General features: G+C 36.1%; 1 protein-coding gene across 2 annotated transcripts in view; it reads right to left on the minus strand.

Moving 5' to 3' along the window:
• Nucleotides 1-331: 331 nt before the first annotated feature.
• arhgef17 (Rho guanine nucleotide exchange factor (GEF) 17) overlaps nucleotides 332-13,258 on the minus strand; it is an 87,417-nt gene continuing 74,490 nt past the window's right edge. For both annotated transcript variants that reach the window (XM_084124281.1, XM_084124280.1), the window contains exons 11-21: nucleotides 13,083-13,201; nucleotides 12,678-12,885; nucleotides 10,960-11,221; nucleotides 9,458-9,693; nucleotides 8,860-9,100; nucleotides 6,297-6,383; nucleotides 6,141-6,208; nucleotides 5,901-6,049; nucleotides 4,679-4,853; nucleotides 4,022-4,294; nucleotides 332-2,911 (exon numbers count right to left, since the gene is read on the minus strand). In XM_084124281.1, coding sequence (XP_083980407.1) covers nucleotides 2,715-2,911; nucleotides 4,022-4,294; nucleotides 4,679-4,853; nucleotides 5,901-6,049; nucleotides 6,141-6,208; nucleotides 6,297-6,383; nucleotides 8,860-9,100; nucleotides 9,458-9,693; nucleotides 10,960-11,221; nucleotides 12,678-12,885; nucleotides 13,083-13,201 — 2,015 coding nt within the window. In that variant the 3' untranslated portion in view covers nucleotides 332-2,714. The remainder of the gene's footprint in view (nucleotides 2,912-4,021; nucleotides 4,295-4,678; nucleotides 4,854-5,900; nucleotides 6,050-6,140; nucleotides 6,209-6,296; nucleotides 6,384-8,859; nucleotides 9,101-9,457; nucleotides 9,694-10,959; nucleotides 11,222-12,677; nucleotides 12,886-13,082; nucleotides 13,202-13,258) is intronic.

Below are 13,258 nucleotides of genomic sequence, written 5' to 3' on the forward strand. Positions count from 1 at the left end.
GATTTACACTTGAATCATATTTTACACTTACTACTCACTGCTTTTATTAATCACAAAAGGAAATGATTAACAAAAGCAATGAGTGTGAATCATAACCATAATCATAACCTAATGTTCAATGGATTTACACACCAATATAACAACACGGAAGACAAAAATGAAAGTGATCTTGCTATTTTTCATCTCATTAAAAAAACAGACCTTTTCAAAAGAGTATTTTGTTTCCTTTCCCAAGGAGGTGCCAGTTCACAATCATTGAAAACTTCCTGACATTGACTCATATGAGTCATGTGTGAGCATGTTTGTAAATGAGTTAACCAAAGCCTCGAGATTCTGGCATCAGTGAAATGTTTAATTACAAAGAAACCCACAGTGACATCATAGGACAACGGTGTGAAAAAAAAGAAAAAGAAAAAAGCATGACAACTGTTACAAGGACCGGCTTTTCTTTTCTTCTTTTAAAATACTGTAATAGTTTTAATTTAAATGAGACGGCACATGCCAAATGAGGAAAAGAAATAGACACAAATACTTATAAAAATATGCCATTAGATTCATATGAACAATCGTGGACCGTGAGAGCACTATGTACAGAGAAAGGCAATATATACAATAAACATGGATGACGTCTTTAACTAGAAAGGGCTGAGAGGGTCACTTACAACAGTAAGACTCGACGATCATCACTGATTGATTTAGATATTTGATTAAAACTTTAAAATGCAGACTCGGTTTATGAAAATATGATTCTCTGAGGATCTTCGTGACGATTTCTACCTGCGAGCATTCATACCGTACCCAGATCAATCAATAAAACAAACTAGTGAAATGTTCCCATGCGTGATGCAGTCTGGGAAAAGTCTGACTTCACATCCTTCGGCACATTTTGGATGCGGGTGAGCGAGTATTTGGGTGTGTTTGTGACTGACTCTGTTCTTTCCAGGCAAACTAAGGCAGCTGAAATTGCTCATTTAACAGGAAGTGGACCCACCTGATGGCGGGCGGCGCGGGCGGCGCAGGCAGAGCGGTTTAGCAGTTAATTGTCTCTTATAAGCGGCCACATGCAGTTAAAGGGCTGTAACCCGTCTGACTTCATTCTACGTGTCATAATCTACACACATGCACACTCATAAAACAAGCACAGAGTTTATCTATCGACTCCAAACTCTATTCGTCAAATCAAGGCTGTCTTTAGCAACAACAAAATTCCCTTTCCTGAATTACCAGGATGATGAAAACGACCACTGGAATTACAAAGCTGTCAATGGGTGAATCTCATGGAGCCTGTCAAGAACATGTCCATTTTATAATTCAAACTATATTCAAATAAACTATGTTTTTACATCATTTTTATGACAGTCACATTTTCCCCAAATTCCAATGACCATAATGCAAAAAAAAAAAAAAAAAATCAATATTGTAATTTTAAAATACATACCATAGTATTTGTTGTACTAAATTTAATTTTAAATAATTGCCTTAAAAATAATGCACATGATTTACAGTAAAGTGAATGAGATTATTATTATTATTATTTTTTTTTAATTTAAAACATTTGGGGGAAATGTGATTAATTGTGATTTAAATAACACAATGCAAAAAGAAAATCTGAAATGGTCCTGAAGATGGGCCTCATTTTCTTTATGCAGAATTATTATTTGATTTCTTTTTGATTTTAGGGTGAAATATGACCTGGATGTTTTGTCACTCAAATAAGGTTTCGAAAAAATTGAATCAATCTCTCTCACAAACTCACTGACCCAACTTGAGTTGAGCGTCAAAATCTTTCAGTAGAGAAAATGCCAGACTACCTTATTTATAAATTAAGTGCTATAAAAAAAGACTCAACTAAAAATGAAAAAAACATAAATACTGTACAAAAGGAATTTATGTCACAATACCTATAAATGGAATGTCATTGCTGCTCTTTTACATAATATAGTGAAGGTCTTATTTTTTTTATACATAAGATTGATGTTATAACCAAAATAATAAAGTGATAATGTGTAATATCTCTGACTGTGATTTTGTTGATTATTGGAGTAGTAAAGTGTGTGTGTGTGTATGTGTGTGTGTGTGTGTGTGTGGTATAGCAGTTTGTAGGTACTCTAGCCTTATATTGCACATTGGTTACGTAAGATTAACTCTCATCTCGTTCCGATGAGAGGTTTAACAAAAACATCTTCATTCTCGATTCAAATCACAGTCTGTTGAGACCAGTAGTTGACCATAAAAGTGTGCGGACTGTCCTCTAACAAAGTGAAGGATGAAAAAACTCGTCTTTCCCCTGTTGTCCATCCACACATTACCCACAATCCTTCCTGCCTCGTGCGATGCGTTCAAACCCGCTCTCTATCCAACAACCGAACAATTCTGTCTATTCCTTTTTTACTTCACCTGTTCCTCTCTGATTATCTTCTCTGCTATGGTTTTTACAATCACTTTTTCTTCTCTGTCCGCTTTTAAAGCTGCGTCTAAAGTTTCAACACAACATTCAAAAGCGCTCACAGGAAACACCACATGGCAAGCGAGATCAAAATTTCACACCAAGAAACAAAATGACACGTAACACAACGTAACGGAAAACAAACACCCCATTTGTTGACGTGTTACACGCTTGTACACAATGCATCAGAGGACAGGAAGGGGCGGGGTTTCGGGGGGAAGTGCGTGGGCCAGTCCAGCGGCTTGGTTTGTGGGGGGCGGGGCTTCCATTACACGCGCCACAGCAGTAAGTGGTTGGTGCTGTCGTCCCGCCCCACCGTCTCGCTGCTATTGGTCAGTCTAAAGTCTTCATAGCCGTCGCCGCCGCTGATGACCAGCAGGTTGGATTTGACGGGCAGGAGGGTGGAAGCGCGCCGTCGGGCTGAGTCTCGTCTCTGCAAGCCTCCACTGCTGCTCTCAGAGTTCACTGTAAGAAAAGTCAGTAAAACACACATATTCATTCATCATTTGATGCTATGTTAACATCCATCTTGGATGCATCCGTTTATAAGTACTAGTCAAACCAGGCAAGTTTAAAACACTCAAAACTCAATGGTTGATTGACAGGTAAGTATGCAGTCCTTTTTTGTTGTGCGGGATGCATTAAGACCCATTAGCGTTTATACTACAAATGTGATGGTTTGAGTGACGTTTTTTATCTCTGACCAGTTGAGATGGATGTGAATAGCAGGTGTAATTAGGTTCATGATTATCGCAGTCTACCTGTTAAAAATTAAAATTGGGAACGGTCAACACTGCAACTGTAGAAAAAGAAAGTTCTGCGTTTCAATAAATCAAGCAAATTGTCTAACGTGTGTTTTAGCCAGTTTGTTATTTGAGCGAAATAAAATAAAATAAAAATTTAATATGACAATTTTGCAGGGCCATAATTGCGTGTTTCATGAATACCATGACATTCCTAAAATGAAAAAATAAATAAATAAATATATATATACCGCTCTATATATGTATATATATATCTTAAATTATTTATTTAATTATTATTAACCATGTTTTGGGGTTTAATGAATACCATAACATTTATAAAATAAAATAAATATCTATCTTAAAATATTGATTTAATTACCATTATCATAATCATGTGTTTGTGTTTTATGAATGGGGAAACACTCCAACAATCCTGCAATTGGTGGTTCCCCATGTCATTGTTGGAGTGTTTCCCCATTCATAAAACACAAACACATGATTATGATAATGGTAAGTATGTAATTGTTAAGTATGTCATATCATTAGTATTATTGTTCTTATGTATATCATATGGCAGTATAATATGGTCAATTTTTTAAATATACTGCTCAAAAAATAATAATTGTATAACAATTGATAAAATGACAACACATTATGGACACCAACTAGAACAGATTAAGTCACTGAACTCTTAACACTCTGAATTTCAGGTTGTAGACAAAAAAAAACACACAAAACAGATCAATGTCTCTGTATTGCTGTAATGCTGTTTTGTTGCCAGATCCTCTGTCAATATTACCCAGACTGCAATAGGCTGTGAGAAACAAACCTGATTCCGACGTCGGTGGGAAGTTGACGTCAAAGCCCTCGGGCAGCTCTATGCACGTGAGGAAGCGGACGTGTCCCGTGTGGCCATGAGCGGAGCCCATGGGGAGGAGGGGGGCACGCAGAGTGCCCGGCCCAGTGCTGGAGGACACTGGCGGGATAGCCAGAGTCAGGACCACCCCTGCACTGGTGCCAATCCACAGCAGGTCCTTACATGCCAGAAGAGCGGTGATCCGCAAACAGGCTGCTTTGTGCTGCCGGATAATGGCATCAGACCCTAAAAGAAAGGGCTTTATTTTATTCTGCAAAGTATAATACAATCAGCTCTTAAACAAAACATTCTACTAACTATGAGGAACTTTGCAACTACGTCAACTAACTCTCATTGAGTATTAGTAGATTTAGGTTAGGGTTAGTAGAATAAGTTGACATGTATTTGCATAATCAGTAGAATGTCTGTTGAGGAGCATCAAAATAAAGTATTAGCAGATATTAATCAGACAGTCTACTAATACTCTAATGTCTGCTAAGTAGTTGCAAAGTTACCTATAGTTAGCAGAATGTCTAAAGCAGGCTATCGAAATAAAGTGTTACTGATTCCCCCCCCTTGTTTTAACATGCAGCAGGTGAAAATCATGAATAAATGCAGACTTAACAATACCTGCAAGCATCTTGTGCACGGCTGGTGCCACGTCGACCTCCGTGAGGCTCTCGTATGAGGAAGCGTGGTACAGTCGCACATGAGCACTGCCCTGTAAAGCAATCCATACGCCTTTGCCGTAGCTCACCATACTGGTCACACAGCGCCCGCTGTCCTGACCCACTTGGAACGAGTGCTGAAGAAGAAATTAAAATATACAATGAGACAGAAAGTGAAAATTGCAAAAGGTGATGGTCACTCTTTAGCTTAGGGTCCAACTAACCATTAGCTATGACTTTTTTCTCAATAAACTCCTAATTACTGTTTATTGAGAGTTAGTAAGGTAGTAAGTTTAGTTAATAGTTAATAACTAGTTAATAAAGTTAATAGTTAATAACTAATAACATAGTTAAGTTTAGATTAAGGGATGTAGAATATGGTCATGTAGAATAAGGCATTAATATGTGCTTTATAAGTATTAATAAACAGCCAATATCCTAGTCATATGCATGCTAATAAGCAACTAGTTAATAGTAAGAATTGGACCCTAAACTAAAGTGTTAGCTAAATGTTTAATCTGCTGATGTCAATAGTCAAGTCAAATTGATTTATAAAGCGCTTTTTGCAAGACAGATTGTTTCAAAGTTGCTTCACATAAAATAAAAAAAACAGGAAAATGACATTGTTAATGTTGTAAAATTCATCAGTAATGAAACAAAGTCAATTTAAGCTGTAAAGCAGCTCTTAAAATAATAGTGTCATTATTCAGCTTAATTTCCATATAAAGTTATGTGCAAGATTGGAATATCGCATAAAACATTTGCTAATAAAGCACCGAAAGCAAAGAAAAATTGGCCCAAAATATCTGTAATAAAAATGGAAGTTGCCACCATCGGGAAAGCCACTGTGGGTCTTTCTTCATACATCATAAATGTTTTGGTAAATGTGTTTCCATCTTAGTTTATGCGCATGTGTACTTTTCAATTGATCGCATTTTTATAATTTTTGCACATCTTGGCGTTTCCATCCAGGGTTTTTAGTATCCCAAAAGTCGCATAAAAATAGCTGGATGGAAGCATGGCTAATGTTGCAAAGTTAGTGTCATCCATCTCAATTCAATTAAAATGTTGTTCTCATCTGATGGTGTCAATGCAGCTGAATCGATAATATTACTGAATATGAACTGTCTTTTAAATCAAAAAGTCTCCTTCCAGATGTCGTCCGCACGTAGTTTGGGTCTGACCTCTTGTGTTAAAGAGCCGGTGTTGACAATAAGGACCCGGTTCTGACAGCCACACCACAGTTTTCCCGCCACAGGAACCATTTTGGTCACGGGTCCGCTTGGAGAGCCCAGACACAGCGTTTGAGAACTCTGAGGATCCCAGAAACTTCCTGTTATGCAAAAAGAAGACAGAGACTTTTTGTAAATCACTCAAAATGTTCAAAATGAATATATATATATTTTTTATGAATCTGTGCTCACCTGCTTCCCTCTGATAAACAATCACCTCCCCGTTTGCCAGAGACACAAACACCTTGTTGTCAAAATACCTGGAAATAAAACAAAGATGTTGAGGTTCGATGCCGATGCTGGTTAAGTTAACATGGCAACAGATCAATGAGTCAAGCGGCTGCTTACAGAATACATAGGATAGAAGCAGAATGTTGCATCTTCATACTGTTCTTCCTGTTTCTGATGTTGTCTGAGGACTGGTACACATGGATACTGAAAAAAAAAACAGTGAGACATTCATGATTACATTATTATGCTTATGAAAAATGACTTTTTGTCTTATTTGTTTACTGGTAATCACAAACTTAAGTTACACTATCATTCAAAAGTTAAGATTGTTTTAATGTTTTTTGGAAAAAAAAGTCTCCTATTCTCACCAAGGCCACATTTATTTGATCCAAAACACAGAAAAAAAACATTAATAATGTGAAATATTATTACCAATTAAATTGACTGTTTTCTGTTTGGATATATTTAAAAGTGTAATTTGTTCCTGTGATGCAAAGCTGAATTTTCAACATCATTACTCTAGGCTTCATTGTCACATGATCCTTCAGAAAAGTTACTCTAAAAAGGTAATTACTTGCTACTAATTACATAATTACAAAGATTATTGTACTAATTAGTTGTTATTAGTCTAAAAATTTGTCTAAAAAGTATTGCATTACTAATTACTTTCTTAATCCTATATCAACCAGTTAGGATAGAAATGAAAACGGTTATTTGAATTCTTTCAAATAAATAGTATATGCCATCAATTATTCTTGAACTGGACAAAGTTTTTTAAAGGGAGAAGGTTACATTAAAAACATACATTTTAACATTAGATGTAAAATTTTGATGTTAAATCCACAATCGTTTTATATAAAACTGTTCTATAGTCTATACAGTATTTAATGCAATTACATCAGAAGTAACTGTAATTAAATTACACAAAAATAGGAGTAATCCCTTACTTTTTTTCTTTTACAAGGGAAAAGTAATTCAATTATTTCGTAATGAATTATACACCCAAGACTGCTTCAGAAATCATTCTAATATGCTGATTTGCTGCTAAAGAAACTTTTCTGAAAATGAACTGGCCCATTCGGACATTCACACTTTCAGCTCACTCACAATGGACTTTGTTATGTGTACTTAAGGCTCATTAAAGTGTAATTATTTACAATATGTAGTTAAAGACATAAATCAGTTGCATGTTCTCATAAAGAAAAGTTGAGCTATAGACATGTAACTCGGGCTGTTGAATTAGAAAATATTGGAAAATAATGCACACCCAAAATGTAACATTACTACCTCAGGTGTGCATTATTTTCTAATAATTCAACAGCCCGTCGTCAACTTTTCCTTACTTAAAATGCATTATATAGACAGGAATCAAGTAAAATGCTCCTTAAGACATCTTATTGTGTTCTGTTTGTTTTGACTGTCGACTGGCATTGAGGCATGAACAAACACTTCACACCTGCTAGTGTGAAGGAGAGAGAGAGAGAGAGAGAGAGAGAGAGAGAGTAAATGACTGGATGGAAAGTGACAGGATGCACTGAGGACATGGGCAGGTTTGAGCATGAGATAATGTGTGTCTCTCTGGGAACGCGTCAAAGGGGTGGAACTGTAGTCAGATCAGGATCACCTGAGGTGAGAATTAAACCCCAAACAGAAGGAACAGCAGGGGAATGTGCTTACATCATTGAGTGCTACTCCCGTTCAACTTCTAATTAGGCCCGTGGGTTTAAAATGCAGTCTAAACACAAGTTTAAACACTTATAATAATTACTTTAACAAATCACGTTATATAAAACAGATCATTAATTTTCCATTGAAATAATCAGAATCGTAATGAAAACGACTTGATATATTATACGTTTATCTGAATGATAAGTTGAGCATTATATAGGGTTTGGTAAAGACTTAATGAAAATTATTATAATACTTAACTTAAAAGTTAACATGAAATTATCTTGTTTTTTAGGTGTTATGACTTTCTATTTTCAAAGAAAAAATCTTTAGCGAAAATAATTGCTTTTATTTAGGCTGATATAATCATGGCCAAGTGTGCAGTGAAAATATTAATAATAACCAACAATAGGATCGCAACCTATTTAAAATTTGTTTAAAAGGCTACCGCCCTACATCAAGTTAAGTGTCATTTATTCTCATAAAACCTAAACTTAAACTTTAAAAAAACTTAAAAATTAGAAATGTTGCCTTGGCAACTAACTGATATGAATAAGTTGAAGTTGAAAAAAAAAAATTAAAACTGAAATAAATATAAATTTAAGCTAAATAGAAATATTTTTTTCAAAATGACATAAAATGAAATATCTAAATATAAAACAAACAAAAGCTAATTACAAAAATACTATAACAGTATAAATAATGCTAAAATAGCCAAATTAAGTACCACACTACGCCACATTATAAAGGTTAAGTGTACACTGTAAATTAAACCTTACCTTTTTAAGTACAATCAACTTGGATGTTAAAGTCATTTCAACCTAAATTACATTAAACTGACTTAACTTACTAATAAATTAGTTGAATCTTGTACAACTTATAAACAAAGTTGAAAATTGCTTACCTTATTTTGATTAAAGCAATGTAAAAACACATGTTGTCATAACTTACTGATCATATCATTTTTTACAGTGTATTATTTTCGTAAATCCGCAGTCATGCAATGACCCACCAGCCGTCCTCGGTCCCGAGCCAGACGGAGCTCTGGTACGCCTCTGGGTCGATGCTCAGCAGGTCCTCCAGGCTGGCACGGGTGAAGGACCCTCGACTGGACCGGCGCATGGCTCGGCCGTCCACGGGACTGTCCGCACTGAGCCGAGGGGCCCCGAATGAGTTGGGGACGGGAAACTCTTGTTCCTCCTCGGAGCTGGTGGTCTCTGTGGCTATGTCCTTTGAAACGACTGCCTCATCATCTGAGAGGAAAAAAAACATCATTAATAAGACACAAATTGCAAAATAAACGTGTTTTGAGTGACATGAGGGTGAGTGTAAGGTACTCCGCCTTTTAAAAGATTAGAATAATTAATGTTTATGAAAGAAGTCTCTATTAAGTCAAATAAGCAAATCGGCACACTGAAGAGTAATGATGCTGAAAATTCAGCTCTGTCAAAAGGAATAAAATACATTTTATTAACTTCTTTTAAACTGTAATCATTTTTCACAATATTACTGATCAAATAAAAGCCTTGGTGAGCATAAGAGACTTAATTATTCCAAACTTCTGTCAGGTAGTATTTGATTTTAGAGACTGTAAATGTGCTTTAACTCACTGCCGAAGGTGGATGAGATGGTGGAATGGGAGGCTTGACTCTGCAGTGTCGATGAAGGGCTGGGAGAGTCTTCATCATCGGTGTCATCGCTGTCGAAAGGCACAAGCTCTGCTGCGGGCACTACGGGGGGCTCGCTGAGCTCCAGGGACGAGCCAGAGATGCAGATATGAAGCTGGGGTTGTGTAGACGGCGTTGGATTTGATGGGGCGGAGGGGGTGGAATGACCGACACGTTCTCTGCAGACAGAACGGACATTTTTGCACATGCAAACTGCATATATGTGTAGAAAAATGCATTAGATGAACAGAGGCAAACCTGTCTTAAAAGGCATATTCATATATACATATGAATGTTTGGTAACACTTTATTTTAATGGTCCCTTTTGAACATTCCGTTGACTATAAGTAACTTTGCAACTACATGTCAGATAACTCTCATTAGAGTATTAGTAGACTGTCTGCTTAATATCTGCTAACTCTATATTGTGATGGTCCCCAACAGACATTCCATTGACTATAAGAAACTTTGCAACTACATGTCAACTTATTCAAACCCTAACCCTATCAGTCTACTAATACTCTACTAACACTCTAATGAGAGACATGTAGGTGCAACGTTACTTATAGTCAACAGAATGTGTTAAAGGGACCATCAAAATAAAGTGAAACCGAATGTTTTAGTAAAATGTTTTGTTATTTTAGCTACAAAACTGTCTACCATCCTTAAAGGTGCAGTGTGTAATATGGACAGCTAGTGGTTGAAATGGGTACTGCAGTCCAAATTCAAAATATCAGAGAGAGTTGTTCTTCCTCCTAACTTGATGTTCACACGAGTTGCCAGATTAAGACAGGCGTGCAACTGACAATGGAAAGTGACAAGCCTTACACTGTAAGCTGATTAGCTAATGTATACGTTTAGAACGTTTTAATTGGCGAGGCTTTTTGGGACGGGTAGAATCTGCGATCTCTGACCCAGTTCATTTGCTGGCTTCCATGGCTGCAATACGCTGTGTTTTCCATCAACTGGGGTGTCGAAATACTATTGGGTAAATTGACAGCGGGCGGGATCACGCAGACCAAAACAAAAACAGACATTCCGACACATAATGCACATTTCGAAGTAGAATAACTGGCTGTAGCATTGTTTTTTTTTTTGGAGAAACAAGTATTTGAACTTAACATTTTCCTAAATTTAAACATTATGGTATTTCTATGCTTTTACAGCACCTTTAATAGGTAGGACTAGTGGAGAACTGTACTGTTCATTTACATACTGAAGGATGTTGGAATGATCATGCCACACATGAAGAACATTCACTTTAGGTTGAAAATAACCTAGAATGTTCTCATTAGCAGTGTGAGCATGTCCTATCTGTATGGGGATTCTAACATAATAGTCTCATGGTGCTCATCAACACAGGGCATCTATTATTAGTCTTTAACAGGAGAATCTGTCCTGACTCTGCCGCACAAACAGGTGCGTTTAGGGCCGTCGGGACTCACCTGCTCTTCAGGCCCGGCACGGCGGCGATGCAGATAATGCGAGCGGAGCAGACGGCGATGCAGGCCTCCACCGTGGGCTCATCTCGGATGTTCAGCAGACACACCTGACCCACGTACCCGTCGCTGTTACACACCCACACCTCATATGTGTTCTCTGGACAGCTGTGGCTGGGGGAGGCGCAGGAAAACTGCATCCCGCTGCGGGTCTTCATGATGGGAATGGCCTTCAGGAACTCGGGGTCCCACTGGTCTTTGTTCATGGCTGGATGAATACGTACAATATGTAGGACTTGTCATGAATATATAGCATTTATTGGCTTTTTCATTAATATATACACCATATTTGTTGGGATAGTATGAAGTATGTTTCATAAATATATCAAGTATTTATTGGCCTTCTCATGAATATATGCAGTATTTGTTTTTTTTGCCATGAATATACAGTAGTGGCCAAATGTGATGTTCACCCTTTATTTAAATATTATTAAAAATTTGTTAAAGATTTTGTAAGCATATTGCATAGTTGTGCTTGGAGTCAATTGTTTTATTTGTGATAACACAATGAAACATGGCGAATTGTGCAGACATCATTTTTGGCCATAATGTCATACAAAGAAAATAAGTAATAATAAACGAAACATTAATAACTGATTATGTTGTAGTCAAATGTATTTTAGTTTTTCTATGCTTTTTCTTTGCCAGATAATTTCGACAGATAAATACCTTCTATTATTATCTTTTTGCATTATAATTGTATTATTAGTAGTATACCTTTAACCAAGTTTAGTGTTTTGTTTTTCCTTCACATTTAAAATATTTAATAAACATAAAATATTTTCCTCATATTTTGATTGTTTAATTGAACTTGTAGGATCATAAAAAAATTAAAATATCACCCCAGACATCACTTTTGGCCACTACTGTAGATCGTATTTCTCAGGCTTTGTAAAGAATATAGTGTAGTAATTATTGGCATTTTCACTGAATATATACAATTTGTGCTGGCTATACATTAATATATGCAGTATGTTTAGGATTTTGCATGAATACATACTATTTATTGAGCTTTGCATATATATATATATATATATATATATATATATATATATATATATATATATATATATATAGATAGATAGATAGATAGATAGATAGATAGATAGATAGATAGATAGATAGATAGATAGATAGATAGATAGATAAAATGTGAAATGTTGCCTTGGCAATTAACTGAAATTAATAAGTCTAAATTATTCTAAATGACTAAATTAGTAATTTTAGTATTTTAACTTAGACTTGTATATTTCAGTAAGTAAACTAATAAAAATGTCAAAATCACAATAACTAAAACGTAAACAAAATTATTCTATAATATAAATACTAAAATAACACAGTTTTATATATATATATATATATATATAGAGAGAGAGAGAGAGAGAGAGAGAGAGAGAGAGAGAGAGAGAGAGAGAGAGAGTGGATACTGTTTATAATATAATATAATATAATATAATATAATATATATATATATGTGTGTGTGTGTGTGTGTGTGTGTGTGTGTGTATAAAATCTCTCTCTCTATATACATTTATATTGTCATTTTTACTAGTCTGTCTTGTGCTAAATGTTTGCACCAAGTTCATAACAGAAAATTATAATCCCCCTCCTTTTTTTTAGGAAAGTAATAATTAGATGTAAATTGCTGGTGGTAGACTATTTACCGAGCTTCTTCTTGGCCTCCTCAAACGCCTGCTCAAAGTTACTGCGGGCATCAGGGCTGCTGAACTCAAAGATGAAGGTGGTCTCGGCTGAAGCGGTGGTCAGCTCTAGTTTAGTGGGTAGTAACGTCATGCTGAAAGCCAGAGACTGTTTCTCCGCCAGCTCCCGGTGCACTGACGCCATCAGATCCTTTATCACATCATCCAAACTCTGACACAGACAGAGAAAAGCAGTTCAGAATATTTCACTCATTCTTCTGAGTGGGAGAGAAGAGGCACATACTGCATGTAAAAACGCTACAGTATGTTAATGAGTCTAAGTTTCTACCAAGTGACCAACACTTTATAGCAACAGCAATACAACAACAAATTAATATGAGGTGTTTTATAGACTAAAGCTTGACAGACCTGATGGGGGAAACTGAGTGTTTCTGACAGCTTGCTTATTTGTCCAAGCGTGCTGAGATCTTCATCCAGACGACTGATGGTTTTCTGGATATTTTCTCTGTTAGTGGCTTGATTAGAACCTGTGATGATAAAATGACATTGAGTCAATAAAATAAAGTCAAACTAAGTATCGAAAA

This window comes from Abramis brama (genome assembly GCF_963993115.1).
Source record: "Abramis brama genome assembly, chromosome: 9".
In the NCBI taxonomy this organism is placed as follows: Eukaryota; Metazoa; Chordata; class Actinopteri; order Cypriniformes; family Leuciscidae; genus Abramis; species Abramis brama.